Source organism: Entamoeba invadens (genome assembly GCF_000330505.1).
Source record: "Entamoeba invadens IP1 unplaced genomic scaffold scaff_1105074726351, whole genome shotgun sequence".
NCBI lineage: Eukaryota > Evosea > Mastigamoebida > Endamoebidae > Entamoeba > Entamoeba invadens.
Genome location: NW_004440215.1, coordinates 42,159 through 57,113, shown reverse-complemented (window position 1 = coordinate 57,113; position 14,955 = coordinate 42,159). Strand labels below are relative to the sequence as shown.

At 29.2% G+C, this 14,955-nt stretch overlaps 1 protein-coding gene across 1 annotated transcript; it reads left to right on the top strand.

The window, feature by feature from the left end:
• Nucleotides 1–8,040: 8,040 nt before the first annotated feature.
• On the top strand, nt 8,041–11,388 carry EIN_460470 (antigenic protein P1, putative; the record flags this gene model as incomplete). Its single annotated transcript, XM_004255339.1, has 1 exon — nt 8,041–11,388. The coding sequence occupies one exon, from the start codon at nt 8,041–8,043 to the stop codon at nt 11,386–11,388; it is 3,348 nt and encodes a 1,115-aa protein (XP_004255387.1).
• Nucleotides 11,389–14,955: the final 3,567 nt, after the last annotated feature.

The following is a 14,955-nucleotide window of genomic DNA, read 5'->3' as shown; positions in this document are numbered from 1 at the left end:
TCACACATTTGGCATGATTCATCACATTTAATACAATCGTATCCACTCATATAATAATTGACGTTTGTACATTTGGTGCACCCGTGTTGATGGCAATTTTCATTGCCACAATTGTTGCATTTTAAACATTTGTTGTCTTTCAAGTAAAAAGTCCCATCTTCACACGAAGTGCAATTTGAAGAACTACCTTCACACGTTCGACAATTATTAGAACAATCTTTACAAAAATAATTATCATAATAATACCCAATAGATACACAACTGTTACAATTTCCATTTAATACAGAATCGTTGCATGTTGTACACCCATCGTAACATTTGTGGCATGTAGTTCCATACAATGAATATCCATTTATACACGAATAACAATTCAAATTTGATGAACATGTTTGACACCCTTCTGTACACGCCAAACACATAGAACTACTTCGATAATACCCATCAAAACAAGACATACATTGCGGAGGTGTATCATCATAACAAGTCTCGCACCCAGTGGGACATTGTATACATTTACTTCCACTTAAATAATATCCACTTATACAGGTACCACAGATCTCTCCATTTTCTCTGCAAGTAGCGCACCCTTCACTGCATGGAACACACGAAAACCCACTTAAAAAGTATCCAGGTGTCACACAAGAGAAACAACTTCCATTGTTTGTGTTGTTACAGGTACTACATCCCGTGTAACACCGAACACATTTCCCTTCGCTCCAAAAATAGCCACTTTCACACTTTTGACAGAATCCGTCTTTAGAACCAGTACAATCTAAACACCCAGCTATACACTTCAAACAACTGGCATATGTCAAGTAATACCCGTTGGCACAAGTACCACATAATCCGTTTGATGGACCTGTACATGTCAGGCACCCAGTGTAACACTCGTAACAATAACCACCAGTTTTATAATACCCTTCCACACACGATGTACAATATCCATTTTTGCTAGATGTGCAATTTCTACATCCAGTGTAACATTTATAACATGTGGAACCCTCTAAATAATAACCAGAAATGCAAGTATAACAAAATACATTTGTTCTTCCATTACACGTGGCACACCCAGAAAAACAATTAAAACAATTATTTTGTGATAAATAATATCCATTTAGACACATTTGGCAATACCCATATTGGTTGAGTGAACAAGTAGCACACCCCACAACACAAGCCACACACGATGAATTATTACGATAATAACCAGGTGTCACGCATGATGTGCATTGTGTGTATCCACTTCCTGTACAATTTGCACAACCAGAATAACACTGCGAGCAAGAATATGTATCACTCTTATAGAACCCATCTATACACTGATTACAATAAGAAACACCATTTCTCACTGTACAAGAAGCACAATTTGTGTAATTTCCACAATAAACCCCATTTGAAACGCTATTTGTTTGGTTTTTAAAAAAGAAATCATGTTTATTAAAATATTCAAATTTGTTGGTTGTTTTTGAATAATTTTGTTTTATTGTTTTTTGAGACAAATTATTTGGTGAAAATGTCGTAAAAAGTTCACACCCAATTGTTGTTTTTTCGTTCTTGATGTGTTGTTGTAGTTTTAGAATGTCACCAACTAAACTCCATTCATAATTTAAAGGACATTCTACTGTTGATGAGACACGCACAATTCCGTTTTGAAATTTACACAATTTCACTTCAACAGATGATACAACAAATAATAATAATGTGATTTGTATCGTTTTTGGAAATTTGGTATTTCGAGTTATATTTTTTAAAATAAAATGTTGTTTTTTAAAAACATGTTTTTTAAATCAATTTTAATTTATAAATTTTAAACATCTCAAATATTGATGACTTATAATAAACTGTTTTTCAAAAGTCGGTACCGAAAGGACCCGACTTTTTGAAGTAAATGATTCCAAATATTTTTCATTTTGTTTGACATCGTTTTTTTGCTTATTTTTTTCCCTCTTATTTTTTAAAAAACAAACTTGACTGAACCTTGAATTTAGACCAAGCTAAAAAATTAAATAAAAAATAACAAGGAAAATATCAAATAACTTACTTCTTCAAAAATTTTGCTTGACCATATGGTTGTTTTTGCCGTGAGTAAACCCGACTTTTTCTCTTTTCAAAAGAAAATGTTAATGATCCAACAAATAATAAAAATCTTTCAATTTCATTAACACTTACAACACAAAGAAAAGATTATTGAAAATAAAAATAACCATTTAATATGTGTAGTGTTTCAAAGTTTGTTTTTTTTAAAGAGACAACCATAAAATAACAACAAGTTAGAACGATTTATTGTGTATTTTGAAGTGGGGGAGAGTCGTAATGTGAGAGGTAAAATACGGTTATCTCACCCATTCAAACTACTCGTCCATTACCAAAAGGCAAAAATGCCGATTTTTTGAGAATCTCAACAGTGAAAAAGACTGAATAACAGTCTCAGAAAATCGGACAAGTTTGTTCTAATTTTTTGTTAAAATCCCGAAATTTTAATTGAAATTTATAACTGTATTGGTTTTGAGGGTTAAAAAGTCGGTACTGTTTTTTCTTTTTTTCAAATGGAAATTATAAATGAAAACAACAAAAAAACTTTAAAAAACGGGAATTTATTATAAAAGGGTTTCCACTAATAATTGGTAAAGTACCGACTTTTGGCATACAGTTTATTTTAATATTTTTACTGTATATTTTTATTTAAAATTAAAAGTATTTATAGTCGGGTGATAAAGGGGGTTAATTTGGGACAGAAGTAGTTAATTTAAGTAAACAATTATAAAATATAATTTCTTTAACCATAAAAGTATTAGAAGGGTTTTTTCAATTAACTACTTTGAAGATAATAAAAGAAAACCATAACTTTCTATTTTTGATATTATTCAATCTTTGAAAACATTGGAAGAAGAAGAGAAAGGAACCCTTGATGAAACAACCACAGGCAATCAACACAAAAAAGCAATTCAAATACAAGAAACTAGTTTAAAAACTGTATTTCAATATATATTCATGATGTATATGGTTAAAAAGCCAGAGTTTAATGAATTAACAACAATGTCAATCCTTTAAAGTGTCAGGTAATCACCGAAAATCCATCATTTGTTGAAATCTTTCAATCTTTCAATCTTTCGTTGTTGAACCATTCCCATTGAGAAAGGAAAAGAGAAAGACCATTTTAACACCTAAACAATTGGAGTTGAAGAAGAGCAGAAAAGAAACGAAACAAAGGGAAAAACAAAGGAAAATTCTTTAACAAAACAAGTTTTAGACAAACCACAAAAAGTGCTGCGTTTTAGACTTCCACATTTTTTAAGTGAACAAATTGAGGTGTTTTTGTTTATTTTTGAAATAGAAATTTATAATTTTTCAATTTATAATCATTTAAAATAAAAAAACTATAATTTATATTAATATTTTAATTTTATGTTTATATTGACCTTTAAAAATATTTTTTTTTAAAAATTATAGTTTCAAAATTATATTTATCAAAATTAACTACCTTTGTCCCTTTTTAATGCTATTTATCCCCGACTATACAATAAAATCTCCCAAGAGCGGTACCTCTCAAAAGCGGGCATTTTTAACCAATCAAACATTGAAAACCACTCGATAGAGAACTGACAGTTTATTGTTTTTTGTTCTAAAAAATCAGGATTATTTTTTCTATTTTTTGGTAAATACATTTTGAATAACCAGAAAAACAAAAAAAAATAATTACAAAATATCAAAAAATGCAAATTTATTTGAAAGAAAAAGAAATGGTTGTCATATATAAATTTTTGCCAAGAAAAATAATCGAAATTGATATAAAAAATTCAAAACTAAAAAAATAAAATAAATATCTGAGACACGAGCCACTTCAGGTAGTCGCCAATTGTTTATTGTGATACCACGACTACCTGAGACATGAGCCTTAGGTAGTTTTTCAATTTTGTTTTAACATAAATTACGAGATTTAAAATACAATTAAAATCTATTTCCACGGGAACATTTTTTCTTTCACAGAGTTATTTGTACTGTTGTTTTATTTCTTTTAGTTTATCATTTTTACTCACCACCAGTTTTTTTAACTATTCAATTCTCAACGAAATATCTTTTTGTTCTTCGAGTTCCTTAACATCGGTGGGTTCTTCGTTTTCTTCGATCAATAGAATTCAAATCTTCGATGGAATAGCCCGTTACATCTACCATAATCTTTCCACCTTCTTCTCTAAACAAAGCGTGTTTCCAGCAGCCAATTATTGTTTCGGATGAAACATCATTGTTCCAACAGTCGACAGAATATAATATGGCATCGCCCATATTCATTTTGAGCTCTGAATACATTTCCTGAGAATGCTTTTCAATAATTTCTTCTGCCTTTAAATTTGCTATTTTTCTTCGATACGCGGCCTTGAATGCTTGTATTATTCCTGCATCACGTGGATGGAATACTGATGTCGTGTTTTTCGGTAAAAATTCCAGCCTTATGTGTGCAAGGTCTAGTACATACACATGCATTCCCTTTTCGTTTAGTCCTTTGTAATTGTAGCCGGGTTTTTCTTCTTCAATAGTCGTAGTTATGATTAGCTTGTGGCTTGGAGCATTATCTACTATAAGAAGAATGTTTCTGTTTTCTCTTGTGGATGCTTCTTCCCATTTGAGTAGCCATCGATGAAACAGTTTATGTTCATCCAAGCATTAGTTTGAAAGTCGTATAATTGTTTAACGTTGGTGTACTTTCCATCAGAGAACCACCTTGGATTTCGATACTTCCCAACAACCAAAAGATTTTCTTTTTCTCCACTCAGTGAACAGCATATCATAATTGTAATTCCTTTCCTTCCTTCTTTCCATGGTTATCACTATTACTTGACAATGTTTTGAAAGGTAACAACTTATAGAAAAGACCTGTTTCATCCGCATTGTACACATTACCAGTAGCATACTGTGCAATATTTTTAACCAGCTTATCAATTGCCTCCTTGTGTTTATCTAGGTCAACTGAATTGCTTTCTCCGCATAATTTCTTTGATCTAAGTTGCTTTCTTGAACAAAACGACGAAATCCAACCGTTGAAAGCATCATATCATCATAACCCTTTTCAAAGCAGTATTTAAAAGCTAAACTCTTGACAACATTGTAGCAAACTAGGGTATTGTATGACCTCACATTTTTTAACATCTTGAGCATGTTCTCTTCCAAGTCTGGGTGTTTAACTTTTCTCAAAACTTTGGCATTCCTTGGTATTGTTGGCTCAATCAAACTTCCCTTGATACCATACTTTAACAACATCCTCAGAGACTCGCGTTTTGGACATTTTTGTAAATTTTGGTATATTATTTCTCTCATTTTTTTCAATGATGGTTTCGGGGAAGCATTAGCCCATTGTAAAATTTGCTTTTTTCATCAATTGATAAAAATGTTTTTGGTTTTGGTAAAGACATGAATAAGTTATAAAATTGTATGATTTTTTTTAAAATGACATTTGTGATCCAAATTAAACATTGTTTAAAATCATCTTAAGGTTAAAACGTGGTAATCTTTTTTCTTTTTTCTTAATTTTAATTTTATTTTCATTTTACATTTTTTTTAAAAAAATTTTTTTCTAAAAAATTGAGTTAAAAATAAAACGCCCGCTCTTGAGATAACAAAATTTACCATACCCGCCCGCTCTTGGGAGGTTTTACTGTATTTTATTTTTTTGGCTCTTTTGAAATTATTATTTTTAATAATTGAAGCTTATCAAAACAAAATCATTGTTTGACGTAAAAAAATGGGTTAAGATTAAAAGTTTTCAAAAATTTATTTGGTAAAAAAGAATATCAATGTGTTTTTAACTTTATTGGGCTGGGTTCCTTGAAAATTTCAGACACATAATAATTGTAATGTTATCCAAATAAATAATTTTATTATTGTTGTAATTTGAAAAACAAAAAATGATAGTTAAAAGAAAACAATTGTTTAGAATATCTCCTTGTTATGTTATTATCGACAAATGGGCGTTGAGTAATAATTATGGATATCGAAGTAGTTACATAATGAATTTATTAACAATGGTTTATATTTGATTTTTCTTTGTCTCAACAAAATGTCTAATCAATTACACATAATTACAATTATTTATTAGAAATAACAATGTCATTTAAATCATTATTTAATTAAAAATATTATTTAACATTCACAATTGTATTAAACATATTGTATATTTGTTATTAATTTATTCAAATGTTAAACATGTTAATTATTTTGTTATGTGAATAATTGAAAACATTATTTCAAAAATTAATTAATTGTGATTATTTTTGGAGGGGGATAAATTTTTAGTTGGTCTTATTCATTGTTTTTTTAATAAAAAAAACTTGAAAACAACATTTTTAAACTTTATGAATTAAAAAAGCCAAACTTATATTTTTGTTTCCACATTCAGATATTAAAACAAAATTATTTATTGAAGACAAAACCTTGTAAATAACAAAAAATGGCAATTTTATTTATTATTTTTGATAACTGAAGAATACGTGATTATAGCAATCAGTCTCGGGTATAGTTATATGCACTGTTACTTTGAAGAATTTAGATTTTTGGCACAAGTACTTTTCAACATCTTTAGTACATTTAATTTTAAAAAAATTAAGTGATGCCCACACAGCCTAAACTATTTCACAAGCACAATTTTTACTCGACCAAAGAACTTCGATTTGATATTCGAGTCTGTCAGTCATGTTGTTCTTATTGTTTGTTATTTATCTCGTTGATATTAATTTTTACAGTAAAATTTCAAGTTATTTGTTCTTAATTTCATTGACGTATCCATCACATTAAAAAACAAAAATGTTCTCCCAACTAATGTTTGTAACAACGTCCTATTTTTCTCTGTTTTTATGCACTGTGTCTCCGCATAAAAAAATCAAATCTGTCAATTTGTCTAAGTTTGTTTTGATTTAAAAAAAAGATTTATAATAAAATAATATTTTTAAAAACAAAATCCAATAACATTTTGACAAATAAAAACTATTTTTGTCGAAAGGTTGATGGACAGACTTTAGTTGTTTATTTTATTATAATTATCAAGTTTTTAAAACTGATTATTTTTTATTTATAGAGTTTGTTGTTAAATGTTGTCTCAGTCGCAAACGTTGTTCTTATTTATTCTTTTATCAATTTATACACAAATAATTGTCTGAATCCCCGGAATTGGGAAAAAATTGAAAAAAAAACTGAAACGACAAATTTTAATAGATTATATTAAAATTAACCAAAAAATTTATATTTTCTAAAAATAAACAAATGAAACAATTCGTTTTTTTTCAAATAACATATTTATTAAAATAGAATTATAATTTTACTAAAACAAATAATATTATAAATAATGTATATTTTGTTTTGGCATAAATATAAACTTTATATGAAAACAAAGATAAAAAGATTAAAATAACAACAAAAAAATCTAAAATTTAAACAACTTTCATTTTTTCAAAATAGATTTTATTTTTTCAACCCCAAATTGTTTGCTTAAAATGTAAATGAAGTTTTATGAATGGAATTAAACATTGTTGGCATAATTATTTGGTAAATTAAAACTTATAATAAAAATGTTATTTAGTATGGTTGTGATTCTCGACTAGATAATTACAAATTTTCAATTTTAAACTTAATAATAATAATAATAAGTCCAAATAAATATTTTTTTCCTGTTTTGTATTTTTTACACCTAGAGTTATTCCCTAAACGTTCTACACTTTATGAATATTATTTTCGGAATTTTTTGGGAAATTGGTATATAAGCATAAATAGCAGCAAATAACATAAACGCTATTTTGGGAAATAATATATTATTTCCCGAATTATTAGATAGAAAAACATGAAAAAGAGGGGTGTACAACTTTGTGGGTGCATAACGTTTACTGACTGACTCTATATAAAAAAGAATAAATAGAATAAAATCAAGTAGATTGTATAAACTTGCAAAAAACATATTCTTTGTTTCAATACGTATATGTACATATACATACCCCTTTTGGTTTTCTTTTTTTCGTATAAAAGCGTTTTGGTCTCAATTTTTATTTATTAAAGCAAATGAATAAGTTAATCATTGGAATAATAGTCGGAGTGTCTATCATTTCTACACTCTGTGTTGTTGTCATTGTCGCCGTTACTCTTGGTGTTGTTCTCTCTAAAGATGATTCTTCTGGTGACGTACCTATTAATTTCAAATCAGTTGTCAACAATCCTTACATGGTCAATGAATTAGACACCTTTGAAATTATTTCTCGCACCAAATTTAGTGGTGAGAAGCCAAAGATTATGAAGATGAAATATACAAAGTACCCATATTGGGCAACAACAGAAAAATTTACAACTGACGAAAAAACTGCGATCATTGAAGAAAACACCCGAATATGGGCAGATTTGCCAACAATGATAAACAATGGTAGTTACGGACGTATGAGTCCTGAATTGGGTGGAGAAAAGCAATTCGAAGCCACTGGTGTGAACTGGGAAGCGGACAGAGTAACTATTAAATATGGAATAATGGGCAAGTTGACTGGAATGCGTCTTGTTGGTTGGGTATTTCCAGGTGAGTTGTTTACTGTGACTGTTCCTCAAGATCTCAACATTGGTGAAAAAAATCTTCAACTTTGTGTTGGTAAATGTAGCTCATCAGCTGGAAATCATTGGCTTAACGTTGCAAAATTTTCCAACAACCGAATGCCATTAGACTCTTACCAATTCCCACTCAAAGAATCTTTACTTGACAAAAATCGGCAATACAAATTGGGATCTCCTTTTGGTGGTGGAGTTTATGTGTGGACTAATGACAACGTGAAAAATTGGAATCCATTCTTTTTGACTTTCAGCAACTTAGGACTTGCTCCCCGAATCAATTATGGTGAAACAACAAACAAACAGTGGAATGAAGAGTTGAGAAATGCTCCAGGAAATGTTGCTGAAATAAGAGCACCTGGAGTTAGACTAATCATGACTGCACGAAACGTCAGAGAAGTTGAAGATGCCGAATTTGTAGGAACTTGGTGGCATGAAGCAATTTCTGTTGGAAACACTTTTACATTTTATCCATTGCCAATTTCTATGATGTTTGACGAAAGAGTTGATGCGGGTGCTGCTGTCGCTTTTGTTGGTGCGTGGTTTTGTCAAATACCAAATTCATGGGCTGCTTCCACTGTTAATAAACAAGCTATGATTACTCAACTCAATTGGGGAACTTTGCATGAAATGAATCACCACATGGAAGGAACATACGCAAGAGATGGTAAATGGGGAATGGGTGCTTCTGAGACGAACAACAATGTAATAAACGCTCTTTTCCATATTGATTACAACAATATTGCTGCAAAAAGAAATAAGGGACTTACTGATTGGGAGTATATCACTGACGGGTATTCGACAATGAAAACCGTTTTCGATAATTCACAAAACTCAATTTATTTGAGAACATATGTGACTCCAGCATTCGGTTTTGGAACTATTGCAGTGAGTAATTTAATCAACAATTATTATAACATGTATTACAATGAAAAGTATGACACAACATTTGGAAAGTCCAGAACAGACTCCGGAATTTTCTGTCTTTTGTTAGCAAGAGCAATTGAACGGGATACACAATATTACTGCAATATTTTCAAGTGGGCAATTGACACTAAAATACTTGCAGAGATCAAGAAGTACAAATACCCAACTTTCTTCCCATTTTTCATGAGTTACTCACATACATACAACGGCAATAAATATGGTAGAACTTATACATTGCCGTATAATATTACAACAAGACTCAACTTTACAGCTTCTACTGCAATGGATAAGGCAACAAAGAACATTAAGTTTGAAATAGTCGAAGGACTTACAAAAGGAAACTTAAAAAAAATTGAAGAGAATGTTTATGACTATACCCCAACATACAAACCAAGTGACGGTGATACTTTTAAAATTAAGTTCACCTTTAATGCCAACGGAGAGAACGGAGAAATTATATACGAAGGAGAGTTCGTCACTGAAAATAAAGCGCGACGTGGATATGGCTATAAAGTCGTATCTGAAACAAAACTGAACAATATGTCGGATGTCGAGGCAATAATGAAAGGACGCGACATGTCAAACTATGATTACACAAGAAACTCCAATGCAATGCAAATCAATAATTACAATGACAAAGTCGATAATGTTGATACACCAACTTTTAACACAGTTGAAGGAACTTTTATTGTTCCAGACGAAGGCTATTACACACTTTTCGCTAAAACAGACGAAATGGGTAGTTTGGATATGCAAATGGAAGATGGCAAATACACTCGTTTTGCAACAGTAAATAAGTACATTTCAGGTTACCAAAAGAATTTGGAAGGTTCATACAAAACAGCACTGTTGAAAGCCAATTACCCATATAATTACATCTTGCAGAATTATAATGCAGGAGGACAAGGTGGTATAACTATTGGGTACTGTTACCATGGCACTAAAGAATCCGAAGTCAACATCTCATCTTGTAGTATAAAAGATGTGCCAGCAACGTATGTGTACGCCAAAGGGTTGGGACCACAAGATGTCCAAAAAGAGTATGTCTACCCACCTATCAAATACAGCCGTCAAATTCGTTATTTGAACTACAAAATGGTAACCTCCCCACAATGCATCAAAGATGATTGCAGTGTCGAATGTTTTCAATTGCCACCGCCTGGTAGTTCCAGTGATGTTTGTAACAACATCTTTGATCGCAGTGATTCGACTTACTACCACTCAGCTTGGACTGGAAGTGGGACAACCTTCCCAACAACATTTTTCTTCCATTTCAACAAGACTGTTTACTTCAATTCAATGGAACTTCGTATGAGACGTTGGCAAGACACCTTTGGCAACTTCACCATTTACTGTGGTAAAGTTGAAGAACAACTCGATAAGATAATGACAGTCGAAAAGAGTAACAGTAATCCACGTACATTAACATTCACAGAAATTCAGAGGTGTAATTACATCAAATTTGAAGTGCTCAACAACGCAAATGGTTATAATTATGTCAACCTCGGCGATTTGTTATTATACATTGAACAAAAGTACACCAATTTATTTAAACCAACACACCCTGATGTTAGATCAACAGGATTTGTTGCTCGTAATGCACCTGGTCATTATGAAAATGTACTTTTTGAAAACACAGAAGATGGAAAAGGTCAAATAACATTCCAAATGGTTGGTAAGCGATTTGGTCTCTTTGGGGACTACGATAGCTCATTCGGAAAACTCGAAGTGTTGGTAGATGGAAAAGATCCTGTTTTTTATAAACAAATTGACACCAAATCATCTATACTAAGAACACTTTACCTTGCTTGCAGTTTTGAAGAAGGAACTCACATAGTCACAATCAATGTGAAAGAAGGAAGAGTCAATCTTGATGTGATTGGATTCGACTAAATTTTTAAATCATTATGTTTTTCTCTTTTCATTATTTTTATAATTATTATTATAAAGTCTGTTTTCTATTTAGCGATATTCTAAAAATATTACAAAGAAAAAAAACTAAACCGAAAATATTAAATTATTATTTACTATACTTAATATCATTAATTGAAAACCATTAACTATTAACTTAAAATAACGCCCTTATTTTTGTTTTGACCTGTTTTTACAGGGATATTAATCCAATTTTTGATGATTTTCCTTTTTTAGCTTGTGTATTGTTTATGAACATAATATAAACTCCAAAAAAACGGAAATTTATTTAATAAACTCAAAATTTCCCGATTTTTAGACAACTTAAATTTTGTTCAATGTTATTTAAAGTGTTAATAAAATTGTCATTAATTAAAACTAATGATAAACAAATCTTGAGCATTGACTTTTTTGAAACCACTTGTTGTCGTCTTCAAATCTATTCAAATGATAATTTGACATGTCTGCTCTATCAAATGTGACATTTTGTTCATTTTAAATTATCAAGTTGACTTGTTAATTTCTTCGTCTTCACATTTCAAGACTAACCTATTCTTCGTTTTGGTTTTATTATTTTTTCATTTGTTAATACTTAAAAAGTATATAAAATGCGTTTTTGGGAAATGATGTTTAAAAATAACAAAACCTTTCAAAAATATAATGTTTTATAAAAATTCAAATAAAACAGTAAAAAACCTATAAAATTAAACTAATCTTAGCTTACAAAATGAATGGTGGTTGACGTCGTAACGGACACTTTTTTGGCCGCCCGATTTTACACGTCCAAATAATACTAAAATTATTTGTATTTGTTGCGTTCTCCCCTGAAAGTTATTATCTCCACAAATTGTTATAATTTCAAATTGTGCAACCTATTGAGTTCTTAAAGTTGCATTAATTTGAAGCCTTTTTACTATTGTTGAAAAATCACCTCTTAGACTGTTAAATATTCTTTGTTTCACTTCAACTACAAATTTTTCTTTTTTACCCAAGACTGTCTCCAAATCAATACCATTCGACATGTCATCGAATGTGTCATCACATCTTAAAGCCCTTTAGCAGCGCCAGAGAGTTCATCCATTCTATCATAGGCCGAGTATTTTACATTTATTCCTTGGTTTTTCATCTTAAGGCCCAAGTTTTTTTGTCTTAAACAAATTATTTAAGTGGCTCGCTTACCAGCTTTAGTTCGAGCTACTAATTCGCTTCCCTATATTTTAATTTCTGTTTGTTTTGTCAAAGCTTTATGTATTTTTTATTATTTAAGTTTTTATATTATAATTATAACAAATATTATAAAAATATTTAATATATCCTCTATTTTCAGTATGACAAGTTTGACTTAAACGACAAGTTTGGGTTAAATGGTAAAAATTATAGTTCAATTATAATATTTTTTGAACTATAACCTGAACTAATTAATTGCTTTTTTATAATCAAGTTGATATAAATAATTTAATAATTAAAAGCAAGCCAAAAACCCAAACACACAACATAAAGAATAAGAAAGCAATGAAAAAAGTAAAGATAATTATAAACTATCACACGATCATGATCATCACCAACATTTTAATGTGAACACAAACAATAAAGTTTTATCAAAATTTGTCAAATAAAGTAACCATAACATTTAAAATTCAATTCAATTATAAATACAGTCTGATTTCCCCAGAGTGTGTAATTATTATTTTTGTTGTTCTAAATTATTTGAGCATTTCTTAAGAACAAACCCAGATAAGATAGACATGCTCTTTAAAGAGTGGGTCCACGTTTCATTTGCCAAAATCAAGCGGAGATTCTTAATGAATCCCACTCTTGGGAGGTTTGCCGGTATTTCCTTTAGTTGAATTCGTTTTTATGGATTATATTATTATTATTTGGTTAAGTTAAAAGCGGTATTTCCCCGTCGCGATAGGAGATACTGCTGATTTATCATATTAAAATAAATATAAAGTAACACAAACGTTTCCGAATGAGGTAGAAAATGTTTGACGTGTTTGAACTCAACGAGACAAACACGTTGAAATATACAAAACAATACTTAACATGTGTCGTGGTTTTATTTTTCAAGATTCGACTGTAACAGAAAACAATAGAATTAATAGTAATTTAAATAATATTCTATTTAACCATTATATTATTCTCTAGTTTAACCCACTGTTTACTATTGTTAATAGTTTTTAAACTATTAACATAAACCATTTAAGTCAAACTATTCCATTTAAGGCAAACTTGTCTAATTGTATTATTTTATTTTATTTCCTCTATACTACTATATATATTATTTATGTAAAATTTATTTTTTTTCTGGTTATAGTTGTTTTTAATTAATAAATTCATAATTGATAGTTGTTCTATTTCAAGCAGCTAACAAATTCTATAATTTACTATATTAATATACCATAATTTACTATAACAATTATAATAAACCTCTAAACTACAAATTTATAATTTTCATATAATTAATTTTACTAATAATTTTAAGGAATAATTCATAAACATAACTTAATATCCAAAAATAAAAAGGTCTCGTGTTTGAGCATACATACAGACCGACAAAACTCAAGGAATAATCAAAAAATACTAAAGTACTATTTTAATTATTTAATTATATTATTTTTGAAATGAATATAAAATAGTAAAAATTAATAACAAATTAGTTTATGTTACAACACCATACAAATTGACTTTAAATTGAAGTTTACATATTGAACGGCGTTTCATATGTAAACTTTAGAAATTTCATACAAATTTCATATTAATTTAGAAAATTTAATTGAATTCATTTTCTAAACTGCTTTAGTTCTTATGATAATAAATAATCTTCTCAACTAATTTGAAATATAGCAAAAAAACAATAAAAAATATTCTATGATTACAAGGTTTATTACACTAATTATATTAAGTGTTATTGATAAATTAATTATTTATAACTTTAACTTATAATTTTATTAAAATAAATCAAACATGAAATGAGTGTAACATGTTATGATTATAAAAAACTGGAAATGGAAGTATTATAATTTAATTTAATTTAACTAATCTTGGTAGTAAATTATGCAAATTAAATACAATTCAGTGTTATTGATGTTTTTTCTCAAATTAACATTACCAAATAATTTTTAGTCTAATCAAAATTTTTCAAATTTTATGAGGGGGTCATAAAATCTAATATCGAGCTTACAACAGCTTAAACATCGAGCTAAATTCGGGAATATTAGGACAGTTTTTTCAATATTTACATTTTTTGATTCTCAATATTCAGTCTTTTTTCTAAGACTGCTTAAAATAATCATGTTTGATTATTTCGAGATTCTTATATTGTAAGATTATATTTTTTTCACGGTTTTTATACATTATAATATCACATTTAAATCGTATTTAAAAGATTTTCTAAATATCGTGTTATTACTAAGTATTGAAAGCTGTGGTAACAATTATTATAAATTAATAATAACAATTTAAAATAATAAAAAGTGAAAAAGAGAGATGACAATTTATTTATAAATATTTGACACTTTCCTTTTCCACCCGTTTACCAAAAAAATG